Source organism: Echeneis naucrates, chromosome 3 (assembly GCF_900963305.1).
Source record: "Echeneis naucrates chromosome 3, fEcheNa1.1, whole genome shotgun sequence".
NCBI classification, from domain to species: Eukaryota; Metazoa; Chordata; class Actinopteri; order Carangiformes; family Echeneidae; genus Echeneis; species Echeneis naucrates.
The window spans coordinates 21379116-21397913 of record NC_042513.1 but is presented as its reverse complement, the minus strand read 5'-3'; the positions used below and the strand labels follow the sequence as shown (position 1 = coordinate 21397913).

General features: G+C 41.2%; 1 protein-coding gene across 1 annotated transcript in view; it reads left to right on the top strand.

The window, feature by feature from the left end:
* The window catches only part of ush2a (Usher syndrome 2A (autosomal recessive, mild)), a 169802-nt gene that overhangs the window by 135009 nt on the left and 15995 nt on the right, over positions 1-18798 (top strand). The window contains exons 68-74 of the mRNA XM_029498572.1: positions 1196-1303; positions 2875-3058; positions 5555-5712; positions 7812-7970; positions 8577-8739; positions 10296-10513; positions 10591-10727. Coding sequence (XP_029354432.1) covers positions 1196-1303; positions 2875-3058; positions 5555-5712; positions 7812-7970; positions 8577-8739; positions 10296-10513; positions 10591-10727 — 1127 coding nt within the window. The remainder of the gene's footprint in view (positions 1-1195; positions 1304-2874; positions 3059-5554; positions 5713-7811; positions 7971-8576; positions 8740-10295; positions 10514-10590; positions 10728-18798) is intronic.

The window sequence follows — 18798 nt, the reverse complement described above, 5'->3', positions numbered from 1 at the left end:
AAAGCCTTTAAATGGATGAATATGTGCTTTTATGTTCAAGAAAAGCCAGAATCTACAGGCTTAGTTTCTGACTTTCTGCATATTAAAATATACTTGTGTAATTCCAAGCCAGAAATGATAAATGATAAAAATATTTATTACTTCACCTGAAATGGAGAAAGGCAGAAATGAAGAATTTAACACAATGTACAATGTGTCAAGCCTTGTTTTTGCAGCCATCCTTTTGAAATAGTCATTTTACTTCATTCATTTTTCTTGGAATTTGATTTGTAAGCTGTTGTACCCTGTCCACTAAGTGAATGACCATAAAATATCCAGTCAACTCCCATGACAGCATTAAGGATTTGTATCCATCCATTCATCGTCATCCATCCACTTAACACTGAGAACCAGACAGAAAATATATGTGAAGGGAAAAAGGTTTTGTATAATCAGAGAGCCCTCTAACTTTGTTTAGAACATGATTTTTATCCAATTCCTGTATTTACATCTCACTAAAATAAGTTCAGTATCACACCTAAAACTGATTGCCTGTGGATGCAGTGAAAGGATCATTCAGCCGGTATGTGATTTCTTTTAGACTGCATAGCAGGTGCCTATAAATAAATCATGTCTGAATGCTGTAGCCTAAACGCATACCAAGGTATCATAATTATCATAGATCAAAAGCTAATGACATTACAGCGTTGGACCGGTCCTATCCCATGTCAGTTCCGCGGCTGCCCATCTTTACGTTGTTTCATTATTGAGTTATGGCATGCATAATTTAACACCGACAGATATGGATCCATCCGTTGAGAGAGTGTGGAAGGAACGCAGGGAGGGAGAGTGAAACAGATAGAGAGTAGAGCCAGTGAGTGAAGATGAGAAGGCTTTCCCATCTTTTAACTTCTGTTTGTCTTCCCTTCCTCTTAAACTCCCCATACTGTATTTTTATCCCTCTGCACATTTCATTTCATCCATGCAATTTTTTTTATATTTTTTTTTTTTTTTTTGGTGGGGGGAGGTCTTTTGTTTTGCATATATATATATATATATATATATATATATATATATATATGTGTGTGTGTGTGTGTGTGTGTCTGCATAGTTCATATGGGAAATTTAAGTGTACATTTCCATCCTGCATGTAAGTTTAAGACTGAATCGTCGGGATGTTTGTAGCATTTATATTCACGCACATTTAATGCTACAGGTTTGGAGCCGTACACAGAATACAGTTTTGTGTTGGTGGCCTGTACTGCTGTCGGATGTGGAGCCAGCTTACCTTCCTCAGGATACACCCTGCAAGCCGCCCCTGCTGGTAAACACACTCCCACATACACACCCACACTTGGTAATATCCTGCAGGATTTGTAAACCTTCACTGAACGTACACATTTTTAGGATTTTTGGATTTCATGCAGTGACATTTATTTACAAATGAGTGGCCAGTCCAATCCCACAGGTTGTCCACGGATGTCAGATCCAGAAAAATGTCAGGCAGGAGACCGTATGATTTGAATGTGCAGAGCTAATGTCAAATATGAATTGAATACATGAAATCGAAATCATCTGTTTTTAAAACAAAAACAAAAAAAAGTTTTTATGTATAGTTTTGACTTTTTGTTGGTGTAGTTTATTGTTCTAATTTATATTATTATTAGAATTGTACCTATGTATGTAAAATGATTATATATCATTTTAATCATTTATTAAACATTGCTTTGTTTTTGTTTGTTTGGTTTTTTTCTTTTTTACAATCTGACTTCAGATATTTTTCCCCCTTTCCTGTCCGTCATTCATCTTCCTACAGGGCATTTTCCTGCCCTTAACATTTCTAGTTTTCTGTCTTCTTCCTGAATGTTGACTACATTAGAATGAAGCCTTGTTTTGTGGTCTTTTTAAAATGGCTTTGTTCATCTTGGATAATCTCCCCTCTTCATTTGTTTCATTTGTTTCTCTTTTTCATCGCCCCTCTCCTCTCTTCTTGTCCATGTATCCTTCCTTGATCTTTTCCATCCATCTGTGTTGTTTTTCCGAGCCTTCCTCTCTCCACTTCTTATACGTCTACTTTCTCTTCCTCTTCAAAACATTTCCCCACGTCTCTTGTGTCAGTGTTTCTATTCCATTTAAGTATCTCTATCTTCCCCCTCTGCTGCTCCTATATTGGATCTTTGTCTTGCATTCTATTTATTTTTATATGGGCCTCCTATTTTTTTCTATTTTAAGCTCCGCCTCTCCACCGCCACCACCCCACCCTTATCATTGTGTCTCAATGTCAGCCACAATGCCATCACACCATTTTATGTCATCTTAAATATATCTATCTGCGTGATTGGAATTAACTAATCTGCTACACGTCTGTGTCTCTATACTGGTGAACAATTCAATTTAGATTAAAAGTAAGTTCATTAAACAGTCCTCCTGCACACAGGCAAATTGTTTGTGTCCAAATAATTCACATTTTTTTAATAGCTAATTTCATTTTACAAAACACACCCTCTCTTGAGCTCTTGTCCTGTTTTGATTTCATTATAATTTCAGTTACTGTAAGAATGTACGACTGCATCACCTCAGTAATTAAATTTTAATTGTAACAAAAGTCACTGTTCTTAGTCTTTTAGCACCAGTGTGCTGTTTTGCACTTTGGTATATGAAGGAAAATGCAGTTCATAATAGGCAATACACTTTATTTTACAGGTAGCATCATTAAGATGTTGTTTGACATAAACAGACAATCTGTACCTGCACAGAAAGAGTCATGTCTTTTGAATTATGAAATAATAAAAATGATCACATAATAAATAATAATAATAGTATCAATATTCCATGTGTAATTAATAATAATGACATGCTAAGGCCCTGTTTCTTTTCCTCTCTTTGCCTCTCCAGGTGTATGGTCAACGCCTAGACACCTGGTCATAAACACATCTGCAGTGGAGCTGTACTGGGATCAGCCGTCCCAGCCTAATGGACACATCTCTCAGTACAGACTGAACAGAGACGGTCACACTATTTTTACCGGAGACCACCGTGACCAGAATTATACCGACACTGGACTCCTGCCAAATCGCAGGTGGATGCATTTACTTGCGCGCTTGCACACACAAGAATGCAACCACGTACATGCATGTGCTCACATGTGGAAGTCACACATGCATAAACACACTTCAGTTGTAGCGACATAATTAATCATCCCTGTAAAATCCTAATATTTCCCATTTGTGTGTATGCATGTGTGTGTGTTTATATTGGGCTCACCCTGTTTTAAAAGCTCTCCTATCATCCCATCCAAGTCTCTCCCTCAGGATTGGACTCTCTATATGTTTGTTTGTGTCATTTAATGGGCAAATATTTGACATACCAATGACAGATGCAAACATTACCACACGCACACACACATTAAAATTACCAATCAGATTTGGCTTTTGCTTACATACAGCATTGGAGCGTAGATTTTACTTGTCTGTTTATTTTCATTTAACCTTAATAATCCCTGCCTTTTTTCCTAGATGGATTTTCTGTTTTAATATGGGAGTTTAAAACGATACCCTCGCTCCTCCTCTTTCTCTTCCTCCTGTCTCCTTCTCGCTCCTCTTCAGTCCTCTTTCTCCGGAGACAGTTTCTCTTTACCCCAAATAGAATTCTTAGGATAACACGCCGCAATACTCCAATCTCCTATATGTGTGAAAGAGAAAGGGAGGAAGATAGGACTGCATGTGTGTGTGATGTTTAATTTTCCCTAATTCTAGATATTCTGCCAGAAGGCATTTCTGTCCCGACCCTTCATGTCAGTTGCCTCACTTCCTATTCACTTCTCTTTCCTCTCTCCCCTTCCCCTCTCGTCCTTGCTCACTTACCTCATTCCCTTCCTCCTTCCCTTCTTTTCCCAATTTAGCCCTGCGCCAAGAATTACACAGGGAGCACCGGCCCCATTATCCAGACAGACTTGTGTGTGTTTTTGCCTCTATGTGTGTGTGTGTACCCACACATGCCTTTCTGTGTGTGCATGTGTCTGTGCGTGAGACAACTCAAAGTGGCCATTGATTATTTATGACAATGTTGATTAGCTGTCACTTTGCTTCGGCAGCCCAGGAAGTGTCTAAGATGACGAGAGAATTAACCTATTCCCTCTGGCTGGCCCCGCAGGACACACACACACACAGCCACATCTCCAGCTAAACAGATGCAAATGCCCCACTCATCGATTACCTGTGCACGCACACACACACATACACACACACACACACCATTTTACTTTTCATATCCCAAGGCGGTGTTTACATTTAAGTAAATATCTTGCAGTGATGAAGTGTTTAAATTCATTCTCCCACTGAAACCTTATGCCACGATGAAATTCTCACTCTCCATCACCCTCACTTGCCGCTTTGCTCTTTCCCCCTCTCTCTATCTCCTTGACTTAGTTGGCGTATCTCAGTGAGGTGTATTTATTCATGTTTTTCTCCGTGTGTGTCCACGGGAGTAACATATGCATAGTTTTAATATGTTTTTCCTGACTGTGTTTTAACCCACTGCAGAGGTGCTAATGGCCTTCTGTTGAAAACGCTCTGCACAGGAACAATAACCCAACACCACCGACTATTAATGCATGTGTGCCAGAGTTTATAGCAAATTAAAGGCTTTTAATGTTAAATGGTGGCCCACTTAGACAGCTAATGTAGGCTTTAGCACCAGCCAGCCACGCGCTCTTAAAAGGGAAATCTATCTTATGATGTCATGGGCAGGAAAGGTAGAGTGTGGGTCGAGAGAGGCAACAAGACAAGATGAAAGAGAGAAAGGTAAATGATAGAGAAAGAAAAAGAATAGACTAAAAGGGTAGTCACAATATTAGTGCACACAGAGACGTATGGACACCTACTTTCAAATGCTGAGATTTAAGAGGACAAGAGGTTCTGGTTTTTACTTTATCCAACAAAAGTAAGCGCACTCTTGGTCCTTAACGCTATCACAGGATTCTGTATTCAACATAGTTGTATATATTTTCTTTCACCAAAGGCAAACAAAATAAATTTTCAATAATTACATTTTATGAAACTTTCACACTCCATTTGTGAAATTCAATTATTTTATCTCTTTTGATATTTTGGTCCTGACCAGGTCAGCAACAAAGATGTTTGTCCCCTTTATAATCCAGGCAAGTTTGTTTGGTTTTGTCTGACCAAGGAATCTGTCAGTATTTCATCAGGCGGCTTTCCTTCACATTGTTTGATCAGTCAGTGAAGCACGATAACCAGATGAATCCTGTGCCAAACTGAAGAACTGACACACCTGTTTTTTTGAATGCAGGTTTCCGTAAAGAGTGAATTGTTGATAGCATCATTTTCAACGTTGGTCTCTGTGCCTCCTGTGTTGGTGGTATATCTCTTCCTCCCTGTTCTAACCTCTGCTATAGTATCAGCTTTTGTGATGTCTCACAATCTGATTCTTTTTTTTATTTGTTCAGACCCCATATGACCCATATGTGTATGGGTGAAACAGCTAAAGTAAAACTTTCTCTTTCTTATTCTTTTGAGCTCTCATTTCTGCGTGCCCCCTCTTCCCTATCTTTCAGGTATGTGTATGAACTGGAGGCCACCACAGAGGGTGGAACAGGTGTGAGTGACAAATATGTTATACAAGCTCCAGTCTCTTGCCCTACTGGGATCCCACCTCCCCACAATGTGACTGTGTCAGGCCACGACTCCATCTCTCTTGCCTGGACACCTCCTGGTGAGTAATGATGGATGGATGGATGGATGGATGGATTTCATCTTACTTAGGAAATCATTTCAGAAGGCTTGCATCTGCTGTATCATATTTGCTTTCAGAAGCCACAGAATCAGACACACTATCCACTTCTGCTTTGCATGTCTCTTAACCTAACCAGTCAAATCCAGAATCTAATCTACAAATAATCATACAGTCATAAGGTGTTAGACTTCAGAGTTAATGATGATTTTTAAATCTGTCTGAAAAAGGTGAGACTTCATCATACTTAACCCACTAACTTACAAATCCCCACATTATGTATTGCACAACAGCTAAACAAAACCACAGACTGAAAAGGCTTCATTTGGATTTTCTTCAGACATCAGACAGTTCAGAAGAGAGTTAATGTAACACATATTGTGTCAATATTCAATATTCAGTGATACTGTTGTGCCAAATGGTGTTTGGCTAAATAGTAAAACAATATCTGTCCCATTCGTTGGATTTAGCTCTACAAGAGAGAAAAATGTTATTCACAGTATCAAAGCTTTTTGCACCATGGAACAAAGTCCAGGGTTCACACTCAAACACAGGCCCTGAGTTATTTTCTATTCACCTTCTGGCCTCTCAGGATCGGACACACATACACTGGCATACATGAGCATACACCTGGGACTGAGTTTCATGCTTATGGGGTAGTGATTGTCTGCCCTAACCCATCTATCATTGGCTATTACTCTCTCATTAGGCTGATTTCCTATCTCAGAAAACTGCTTATAGACCAACTAGCACAGACACTTCACTTGGTGTGTGTGTGTGTGTGTGTACTTGTGTCTTTGTTTCTGTGTATTTATGTCTGTGTGTCTCTGTTTATGTATGCATCTTTATATGTGTGCTTCAGTGTGTGTGTGTGTGTGTGTGTGGAAGGGATTGCGTGCACCTGTGTGTGTGCATATGTGTGTGTGCATGTCATTGTGGAGCTATTTCCATAGGCAAGCCTATTCTATTGTTATTATGGGTTGAATTTAAAGGTGAGGAAATATCGCTTGGGTTCTCACGCTTGGTTAACTTCCTGAGCCCAGAGTCTGGAGTGTTTTCGACTTGCGTGTGCATGTGTTTGTGTGCCTGCCTGACTCTCTGACAGTGTCTGTCTTTGAGTATGTATATGCACACATTTTTTGTGTCTTCATATGAATACATTGACTGACAAAAAAATTGCGTATGGCTACTCAAAAGACATTCACTCCAGAATCACTTTGTCTATTGTCTATTGTTTGTGTGTGTAAACTTCAGGATCATGTTTAAGGAATAGACGGCTGATTGGTACGTTAATGGTGGAACTTTAATATTATAGTAGCAATTAAACCTTTCTGAACAACATACTGATCAAGGAGGGAGGTGTTTTCCCACCTGTATGTATGTGTGTGTGTGTGCGCGCGCGCCTACACATAATGATCCTTAGTGTGTGCAGACTATGTGAAAGTGTATTAATGCAGCTAAAGTGTGCTCATAGAAAAAGCTCTATGTGCTGTTGTCCAGAGGTGTGTGTGTGGTGTGGCTGTGTGTATAGGTGCATGTGTGCATATGTGAGTTGGGGGGTGAATAATTGAAGTCTTTCATTTGTCTGGTAATCAGTTCGTTCTCAAGATATCAAGAGTTCATGAATGTTGAATAACCCATCACAATACAGTAGGCCTGAATTATGGAAAAACCTCTGGTGAGAATATTAACAAAGTCTAAATGCATGTGTGTATCTGTGTGTTCGTGCGTGCGTTTGCGTGCGTGTATATATACGTTTGGGTGTTTTTGTCCATTTGTGAGACGGTGACAGGATTGTAAAGGCTACATCTTTAGGTGTTCAGACAAAAATCTCAGCAGAAGAAGACATTTAATGTACACCCAGGTTACGTCTGACCAACCAAAGTTTCCTCTACATGCTCGATCAAAGTGAATGGGGCAGGACGTAGCAGCTTAGCACATCATTGCAACACGCTCCAAAAAATGTCACAGTCTTTAAAGGTCATCTTAAAATGATGAACCTAACATTGTGTTTTTGTGTCAGTAGTAAAAGCGCACCAACAAACAACACAACTAAGTGTCTCTTTTTCTCTTCTCCACAGTTCAGTTCGACAGCAGCCAGGCTGTAAACTACAACATCCTGCTTAGTCCAAGAAGTAACAGAGCCATAATGCATCCTGCTGGGCAAGAGCTGCACCACACTGTGACTGGTCTAGAGCCATTCACTGCCTACTACGTCAGAATCCAGGCCTGTCAGATTGGTAAGTATCCTTTAACTTGAAAGAGCAGCTTTGTGTAAATACGGCTGTGCATCAAAACAGCGAAGTCATTAAAATTAGTTGAAGCCTCGCACACCATTTATAAATAGTAGCACTACTTGCAGTTGATCTGTTTAACACAGGCTTTAGTCTGTGAGGAGAGTTGTAAGTGTGGCCTGTAAAAGTTGGCCAAACAGCCGGAGGATGCCAAAGCCGCCTTCTTAGGTAACACGCAGTGTCATTTTCATTTTAACTGCATGTCTGTGATATGAGGTGTAAGAGGTCCTATGATGCAGCCTGTGGCTAAGTTATGAGAAGCTACAGAGAACAATTAAACAGAGCATTTATCTTGTAACCAATGGGAATTTTTTCTCCGGCATATTAAAGCATATCTCAGCTGAAGTGTTTCAATTATAGTCTTGGTGCAGGTTAAATTTACTGAACTGTGAAGTGCTTCATAAATGGACTCATACTGATGTGGGGGGGGGGGGTGCAGGCAGTGCTTTGTAGATGTGAATTCTTCCATTAATGTAAATGAAACAAAAGTAATGAAAATACATTTCCCAAAATGTGTTTTGTGACCAGTTCCTCCTGTTTTTCTCCTTGCAGAGGGCTGTGGAGTAGGAGAGGGTGTTTCAGTTCAGACTTTAGAGGCCCCCCCTGAAGCTCTGCCACCCCCGACAACAAAGGCAACTGGAGCCAGCGTCCTGGAGATCCACTGGTCACCCCCTGAAAAACCTAACGGACTCATCACCTCCTACCATATATACCGGTAACATATCCATAGAAAACTGCTAGAAACACTTGAGATCAAAGGAGCCAAAAGACGGATCTTCATAACAAAATACCAAGTTTGACAGACTTTTCCTTAAAAATTGAAAGCATCGACGACGACATCTAGTGTAGATAGACTACTGTGTACTTCCATGCAAATCACTGCCTAAAGCAGCAAAACTTTTTGGGTCATTGGAAAGTCGGTAGGAAGCAGGCGATAAACTGCAGAGCTGCTTTCACATTCTAATGGGAGAACCTTTATAATCAACTGTACATCTACTCAGTCCGTCCCTGCAACACTAATGAACCACATAAGTATACATACTCTTGAATGCATGTATACTCGTATATTAGCTTGTATATGCTGAAGCAAAGAAGTTTTGGTGATGTATCTGCAGCCAAATGTCTGCTGACATATCTAAGTATGTTGTGTGTGTGTGTGTGTGTGTGCGCGCGCGCGCATGTATGTGTGTGTTTGTTTGTATAAATGCGTGCTGAAGGTCGTGGTCTGCTTGTTGACCAAAGAGTGTGTGATCTGTATGCAGGGTCAGACCAGACTAAGCCCTTTAACTCCTCAGGAAACACACATTAGCATAGCAGTACACACACACTGACACACCTGGCATGATCTGACTGAGGCAGACAGGGACTTGGATAAAACAGAAAAATCTCTTTCTGTCTCTCTCTGTCTCTCTCTCCTTAAACCCTGCATAATCACAGAGATGGGGAGCTTACCAAGACGTCAGGCTGCTTGCATCATCCACCGACTTACACTTTTTTTTTTTCCCCAATTCCACAACCAAGTGCGTTTACTTTAAGTCCACTTAAGTATACTATGATATAAAAATTTTCTTAAGATAATATATTTGTCCTAATTGAGATAGCAAATTGAACACACCAATCTTTTTGCTTTGGCATTCCTCCATGCCGGTGACAGCGAGAGTCAGAGGCATTGTGTTTTTTGTTGTTAGTCTTTCCAAATGTAATACGTTCTTGCATTACTTCTGAATATACTTTTGAATACTTTTCACGTTGAGGTGATTTCTCCAAGTTTGGCACAAAAGTCTACTTGATCTCAAAAGTAAATTGATTAGATTTTGATGGTAAAAAGTCAAGGTCACTGTGACCTGCCAAAGCATGTTGCTGAGCATACTAAATCTCAAACAATTTATCATGCAATTTAACGCAAATATCTAATAGAATAAAATTTTCACTACGATATCATAATATTCTGCAAAACACCTCTGGCCATTATTGAGTAATCTCTGTGGATGTATAAAATCTCAAGATGGTTAATTCTAGTATTTTACATATTTTAAGTTTATTTGAAGAAATGGAAAACACACAAATGAGAAATACCAATTTACTTTTGGTACAGAAGCAAAAAGATAACTAAAATGTATATAAGACATTATGTACTAAGGTTTCATGGAAGAAACATTAAATACCAGGTGTTTTGTTCCATCAATAAAATATCTCGAGTGAGGTTGGTTGGTTTCAGTTTAATGTCTCTGTCAGCAAATTAAGTTTGTGACAGTATTTATTTTATCATAGGCGCCCAGTAGGAACAGAAGAGGAGCTGCTGGTTTTCATCTGGTCAAGTGGGCCACTTGAATTTTTCGACGCAAGCCCCACCCTGCAACCCTTCAGCTACTACCAGTACAGAGTGAAGGCCCACAACTCCAAAGGCTCAGTGTTAAGCCAGTGGGCTTTAGCCCAGACTTCTCAGGCAGAACCACAAGATATGGCCCGTCCCACTGTCACACCCACTGGTAAGTTCAATCACTCCCCTGAAAATGCTTTTGTATTGGCTCACTGCATCAGTCACATATCCTGTGCATTTTGACAGGTGCATATTCAGTTTATCTGAAATGGAGTGAGCCAAGAAAGCCCAATGGTGTAATTTCCCACTATAGACTGGTTTACAAGAAACATCAACAGGACCCAACGCTCAACTCAACGACTATTACTGCTCTCACTGTGGAGGTAAATCTACACATACACACTAACTGAATTGGTGGTATATTATTTTCATTTGAAATACATGTAAAGAAATTTGGACTCTACCTATGGTGCTGGTACCAGTGAGGGGCCTGAAGACACACACACCGACACATACTCACACTCCGTGGCCAGTTATTCTCCGGAGCCTTTCCCGCAAATCTGTGCCATACCTGATACAGAGGGAATAACTGAACAAGCCCCCGAAAACCCCATTAAAACACACACACACTCTCATCTGTGTAATATACACAGACAAAAATATTATTGTTAATGGCAGTCATTTAGTCTAAATGGGAGTTGTCAGCAAACGCAGCAGTGATGAAATAATCTTCAACACTGGTGAGTATCTCTCCAAAAAACCACCAGTCACCCGTTTGTGTGTGTGTCTATTCATCTAAAACTTAGTTTAGTATAATTTTACTTACATGCAGAAGTTATTAAAAATCTGTTATCTGTGTGACAGAATACAGGTAATGTGAAAGTAAGAAACAACACATGAATTAGTTAATGAATTAGTTGTTCAAAAATGACATTGTGATAGAAGTAGTGAGAAAAGACGACTGGAGATAAAGACATCAATGTTCACACACTTCAGGAGAAGAAAGGGGCAAATGCCAGAGAACCACATTGGCAAAACCAAGAACAAGAGAGTTAATAGGCAGAGAAGAGAGCTGTAAAGGGGGGCCGAAAGAGAGGCAAAGTGGGGGAGAAAATACAAGTGAAGGAACAAAAGGGTGGCAAGACACAGTGATAGATCTAGCAAGGAGGGAGGAGAGCAAAAGGGGAGAAGAGGCCGAAGTATGGATCTATATTCTGTCCATACGAGTGGCCTCTTCTCCCTCGCTGACCTTTGGCTTGTCACTCATAATTAATACAAGATGTAAATGGAGACCTTTCACCTTCTCATTGATATGGAGCACTGTGTTTGTGTGTGCGTGCGTGAATTTGTGTGTGTGTGCGAGAGAGGCTCATTGACATGGCATAGACTTATTTAGGTGGCGGTCATTTGTCACACACTTGCCTTTACCACATGCACTCCGTCATTTAGGAACAAAGAAAATGAAGAAGAAGCAACATTCCCAGCAAATTTAGCAAACAGGCCACAGGGTTTTGTAACATCTGTGTCCTGAATTGTAATGCAGGTGAAAGTGAGTTGCAAATTATAATTGTTATCCTGAGTGTGTGACGGACTGTCTGTCACATTTTGGTGAATATGATAACTGACTAATATCTTCAGGGAACGCCATCAAATTCAGCGCTAATATTCCCTTGGACTGCAGAATGAACTAATTAGATTTTGGTGGTCAAAGCTCAGTGTGACTGAACGAAACACTTTAGCCTTCAGCCATTTCTCAAGACTACAGACAACGACCATGACAAAAATTTTACACAAATGGTTCATATGTTATGACTCCAAATAAACAAGGATGTATTCTGTAACTAGTCTGAGTGGCAAAGTCGTACAATCACATGGTGGTAATTTTTGTTCACTTTATTTTACTTGCTGCTGAATTGCTGCAGCTGTAAATGAACGTGTCTGTTTTGAATCGCACAAAAAAAATAGACATGTATGAACGTCTTTCATTTCTGATGACAGAAACTTTGAATGGAAGGTGTCAGGGAGCAACATCAGGACTTTTGCCCCACCTTTATCGTCACCCATTCTTTCCTGCTCATAATCTCTCAGTACGTGGATGTATTGTTTGTGTGTGTGTGCGTGTGTATGGGTTTGCTATGTGTGCATTTGTGTGATCTCAGGCTGGGCTGGGAACCCTGCGCTGTGCCAGCTTGGCTGATTAATGGGGTCGTCATGGCAATTGGACGGAATGAGGGTACGAAGCGCAGGCTGCCTGCCTCGCTAGAGCCCTACGTGCCGCCTGGCACACAAACAGTCTCTCTTACACACACACACACACACACACGCACACTCTCTCTCTCTCCGTGCCCCACACCTTTCTGACCAACATGTTGGTCACTCACACAGGGGGTCAGGTAGCCAGTCTTCCACCGTGGTCCTCTTACTTCTATTCTGCTTTATTTTTATTTCCGTTACCTTTTGGCCTTTATTTCATTTGGTCCTTTCTTCACCTTGGTGTTTGGCCACCTCAGCTGAATATTTCATTTATTTAGTTTTTACGCCGTAAATTTACTTCATCTGAATCTCTTCACTGGACATTTTAGCTACCAAGGATAATTTCGTTCTCATTAGTCTGGGCTTGTTTCATGTACCTGCAATTCAGTTCATGTCTGCCCATGATCGTCCCCTTTTTTCCAGGAGTCACCTTTTCTTTGTTTTTTCTTATTATCTGCAACAGCGAAAAAAAAAAAAAAGCTATGCACGTTTTCGTCCTTTTTCTGTCTGTTTCATTTACACCTCTTCTCTCTCCTCAGTCCTTACTACGCTCTCCGCCATTGTTTAGTCTAAACCTCCTTCCCCTCACTCATCACTAGCCTTACATGTTGTTCTTAAATATTTATTCACTCGACAACTCTCTTCAACTTCTCCCAACAGTTTTACTTCGGCCCATATTTAAATGTTCAGAGTCCCTGTCTACTGTCCTTGCTCCTTTAAATCACTTTTGTCTCCTTTTTTGCATCCTCCTGCCTCCTGTATTGCCCTGCCTACCACCTCCCTCTTCTCCTCCTCTACTCTTCTGTCCTTTCCTCCCTCCCTTGGCTCTTCCAGATGTTACGCTGTGGCTCTTGGGATCACTGGTGAAGGGAGACCATGTGAATACATATGTGTCTGTGTGTGTGTAACTTTATGTGGATACATATGTCTGAATCTGACTGTATGTGAGTACATGTGTGTATGTGCATGCATAACATATTTTTGTTTGTGTGAGTATGTGCAACAGTGTTTGTGTGTGTGTTTGCGTGTGCATGTGCGTGCTGTATTAATACATCCCATTGATCAGAGCAGGACCCCTGACAGTCATCATCCCTGAGAACCATCTGGCCGACGCCTGACGCTCCCTCACCCAAACACAAGCTGACACCCTATTAATCTGTTACCGCCATGCATACATACATGTGTGTGTGTGTGTGTGTGTGTGTGTGTGTGTGTGCACGTGTGTGTTTCTGTGTGTGACTGAATGAAACAGTGTGAGTGTGTTTAATGTGTATGTATGAGGTTATGTGCAGAGTATGTGTTAACATTTTTACCATATCCATGTTTCAGCGTGCATGAACGTGTGTGTGTGTGTGTGTGTGTGTGTGTGTGTGTGTGTGTGCGCGTGCGCGCGCGCGCGTTTATGCGCTCCAAAACTCAAACCATGCACACGCATACGGACGTGTACACGCACCATTCCACCATCCGCCAACAACAGCCGGCGCTGAAGGGAGCTGAAGGGTGCTTGGAAATTAAGGTTATTACACAAATTGAGCCATATGGTCTAAATATTTCAGAGCTGAAATTTACTAGGCAATAAAAATGGCCCCTACCTCGGTAATGGTGTAAATTACAGCTTAACCACCAGCGCTAATGATGTCCTTCTGTACGCCCCGTAACCAACCGTACATGAAGGACACATTGTTTAAAAAATACCCCAGCAAAAGCAAGAGAGAGACAGAGCAGGTGGGAGAGGAAAAGAGCAGAGGAGATGAGAAAAGAATGGATTGGATAAAGAGATTAGGAATAAAGAGGAAGTAAAAGATGACGAAAGAGGAGTGTGAGGAAAGAAGATGGAGGGGAAGGGAGAGAGTGATTAATTTAGAGACCAGAGGAAAAGAAAGAGAGCGAGTGCTAGCAGCATGTTTACAATCTGTTAGTTTACCATTAAGAGCCCGTCAGAGAGCGCGGGACAGCAAGGGCCAGCCGGCGAACTGTGTCTGAAAGCCAACCCGAGGTTCTGTGTGTGTGTGTGTGTGTGTGTGTGTGTGTGTCGTACACGCTCAGAATGTGTGTATTTTGGTGTGCACTGCTTGAAGACGTATATAACAGCATGGATCTGTTCTCAGAAAATATTGTATATACTTACAACTGAACAGCCTGAAGGTGCGTTGAATGATTTGATTGAGTCAAACAGGTAATAGTGTGAAACACATGTTCTGGTATGAATACAGATGCAGTTTGGGGAATATGTAAATGTGCATTGTGCTTTTCTTTATGTTCAGCCATATATATATATATCTAACGTTTTGTGATGTGATGTCCATAATGAACATAGTCAAAGCTTGAATGAAGTAAACATGTAAAAGTAATGAAAGCAGTACAACATTTCCAAAGATTATTTAGCTTCCACTTGTCAAATATTTTTTACGTTGTCATACACACCAAGCACATTGTGTGCACCCACAAACATTTACTTGAGCAGTATGATGGCTAAATATTCTCCTGTGCACATAACTCAGGTTTCAGCAAAAGTAATTTCAGTCAGGAGCTACTGTATGCGTTTGAATCTGAGGAGTGTACGGATAGATTTGGATGAATTTTCCATTTGGCAAACATGAATGCTACTTCATAGTTTTCCAGTTCACTCTCAGAGCCTCCACACCTGTAAGAGGATGAAGCAGTGCACACATGTGCTGGGTGAGCTGCCCCTCTGTGGGCTGCCAGAAGTTGGCCAATCAGAAGAAATGGGCTACAAGGCAAAGGGGAGTTTTTGAGCCTGGAGCTAATATTGCCTGTTTCAGTTAGTGCCTCAATTGAGGGTTGCGTAACGGCCAATATGAAGTAAATGTGAATTTTTGCAAAGTGTAAATTATGCAAAGCTACTCCAGTGAGGCGCCTTCTCCCAGTGTGAGCTGGGATTGGCTCCAGCACCCCGCGACCCGGAAACGGATAAAGCAGTGGAAGATGAATGAATAGGTTCCAGATTATAAATATAGAGCTGAAAATGTGCACAGTAGGCCCCTTTTACTACTTCAGCTATTAGAAAAACATTCTTAATTTCCGTTCTTATTGTGGGTTAGATTTGCGTTTGTTATATTTTCAGTAAATTCCATTTAGGTGTTATCAGAGTGGTGAGCTGTTTTCACAGCTGTTTTCAGTCAGTTTTCATATGGAAAATGGAAAGAATAAAAAGAAAAAGAAAGAAAGTGAATAAAGAAAGTTGGGGGATATATTACATTGTATTTACTCAGTGCTGGTTCAGCCAACCAGGTTAAATGTCCAGATAGAACAACTTAATGAAATGGAAACAAGACTGAACAACAGCTTTACTCTTTCACTTGTTGCCTACTTTGTGTTCAGGCGTCCTCTCTGCATCACTTAACAACAGGAGCAGAGATGGAGGGTAGTCAAAGAACTGGGATGACAAGGCTTTGCCCTTGCTCTGAGTGACACCCCTTAACAAATGAGGAAGAGACAAAGGAGTGAATGGAGGAGAGGAATGCAGAGCTGAGTGTACGGAGGGCGAGGAGCCGAGGGTGAGAGTGCAGAAGGAGACAGGTGAAGAGAGGAAGGAAGGATTAGAGGAGAGGATAAGGAGACTCAGATGCAGAGTCCGTCAGGCCCTCCGCCTATCAGACCCCTTAGTTAGAGGTCTCCAACTCTGATTGGAGGGCTCTCAGCATTCTGCATAAACAGCCAAATAATCAGGCTGCAACACTCCCTCCTCTCCTCGCTGCAATCTTTCTCTCTGTCGCTGCATACTGCTCAGGCCTCCCTCCATTAATACATTTCCATCTGGGTTTTCTCTTTCTCTGTCACAAATTACAGTTTTTATGTTATTCTCCCCCCCCCCCCCCCTCCTGAGTTCCTTCTTGTTCAGTCTACCTCTTTTTCTGTCAAGTGATTTTTTTATTTATTTATTTTTTTTAAGTTTAGTTTGTATTCACTTCCCAATTCTCTCACTTACACTCTCTTTTGCTGGGTAATGACAGGTTGTGTGTTATTGTGTGTCTGTCTGTGAAGAGGCTACACCATCCAGTCTAGTGCACTCCACTTGTCTTAATGGTTGTTTAGTAGTGTAACCACAATGTGATGGTCATCACTTTAGTGTGTAGAGAGCGAGCGAGAAAGAGAGAGAGAGGGAAATTAGTTCAGTATATTTACAATGTGTCCATTCAACACTGTGTGTGAGCGTGTGTGTGTGTGTGTGTGTGTGTGTGTGTTTTGGAAGTGGACAGTATGTTTGGCCACAGCCTTAAGGAGCCGTTCCCCCAGCCTCTGTCTGAGGCTGTCTCACAGTCTGGACATAAATGCAGTGTCTGTGTGTTTACATTCTTTTGTTAGTTTAATGTTCATCGACTTTAACGATAAAGATGCCACACAGCAGCGTTGGTCCTTCTGAGATGCTGGTCAATTGGAAATTCAAGATTCTCCAAGTCACACGTAATAAACTTATGGTTGATTTATTTGAATGATGTTCATTTTATTTGTTTTGTTTTGTTTTTATGAAATTTTCCACAAAGTTTTTTAAATTAAGTGATGTATGTTTTAACCAGTTCATCATATTTTTCTTGGTCTTGTTAATTATCACTTCTTTTACCTGATTCTCATTAAAGCACTGTTAAATATCTTTTGTAGATGTAAACAAATATGTACTTGTACTTTAATTTAGAAAATATCTGTGGACTTGCATTGGTTTTGGCCACCAATACACAAACACACAAACACATATATACACATCAAATATGCTGTTCCTGTGGTCTAGAACCGCCAAAGCCAATCATGGCTGTCGGTGTGAAGTGTTCATGCCTGTTCCAGACCCCTGCAGTCCCTCTCCATGTCTGTGTTGGCCACAGACAAACACATGCCTAATGGCACTCTGTGTGTGTGTTGCACGTCTGTATGTGTCAGGGTCTGTCTAACGCACACTGACTAGCAGGGACACCCATGCAGGGCATTTGCAAACAGACACAGGGCAATTGTGCCAGCAGCACTGAATTAAGTGTGTGCACATAAATGTGTACATGTACATACACAAACTTGGCTTGAGTGCTTGGCATTGGGGGGTGGCGAGAGAGCAGCGTGGGGTGCACTGGCTGACCTCAGAAAACTCAGAAAACAATTACTGCTCTCACAGGGCTGGTCAGTGCCCAGCTTGTATCAAAAGACTGGACTGAAGAAGTGAATTGGATTGAGCAGAATCATATCTTACCACGCAATGTTTTACCGTGCACCGGAAGAATTAGGACACAAAAGAAACGGTGGGATGGTGCTTTATAATCTCTCCAGGACTAAATATGGCAGAGCAAAGGCGTTACAGAAGGCTGTGGAAACACCCTGAAGGCCAGCTAGTTGGATCCCATATAGGAATATTTGTTTCATGTATGTTCTTGAGGACTTATGGTACTTCTACCTGAGTGAGTGAGTGTGTGTGTGTGCGTGCACGTGGGTCTTTGTGTGTGAGAGAGAGCGTGAACGTGTTTATATATGTGCATGTGTGTAGCCATGTGCTAATGTTGGTCTGTCTCTCTGCGGGGCGAAGTGCTGGGGCCTTTGTGAGATAATCAGCATAATTCTTTTGACAAATACACATGGTTATTCTTAATTAGTATCACACACTGTCCCCCCAGCCGCACCCTGCCTCTCCACCTGAATATCACACACACACATACACACAGATGTGCAGTTGCACACACACTTCTAGGGACACATGGGTACAAAACAAAGTGCAAGCAGATATGGGCTTGTTACAATAAGTGCAAATGCAAATGCATAAACTCATCAATTAATGCGTCCAAGGTTCAAGGAACACATGCACACTCATGCTGCACACACACTGTCCAGAGGACCCCTGCTGTAGCTCAGCTCACACACCAAAGAGAAGACAGAATGAGAAAATAAAAGATTGAATAGATTGCTTGCTTGCCCTCAATGCTAAGTTGTGTTGAACCATGTAAGATCTGAGGGTTCTTTAATGTATAAATTAGCACAACCTCTTCCTGTCTCTTCTCTTCTTTCCCTATCATTGTGCTTCTTTCTCTTCTTCCATCTTTTTTACACTTTACACAAGCTCTCTTGCCTCCCCCTTCTCTCTCCCGACTTCTTGCTCCCCCTCTGTTCTTTTGCATTTGCCATGATTAACTCGTGACTTTGATCATCCACACACAAGCACATGCCCGTGCTCACTGGATTTAAGTTGATGGGAATGATTTCTTTTCA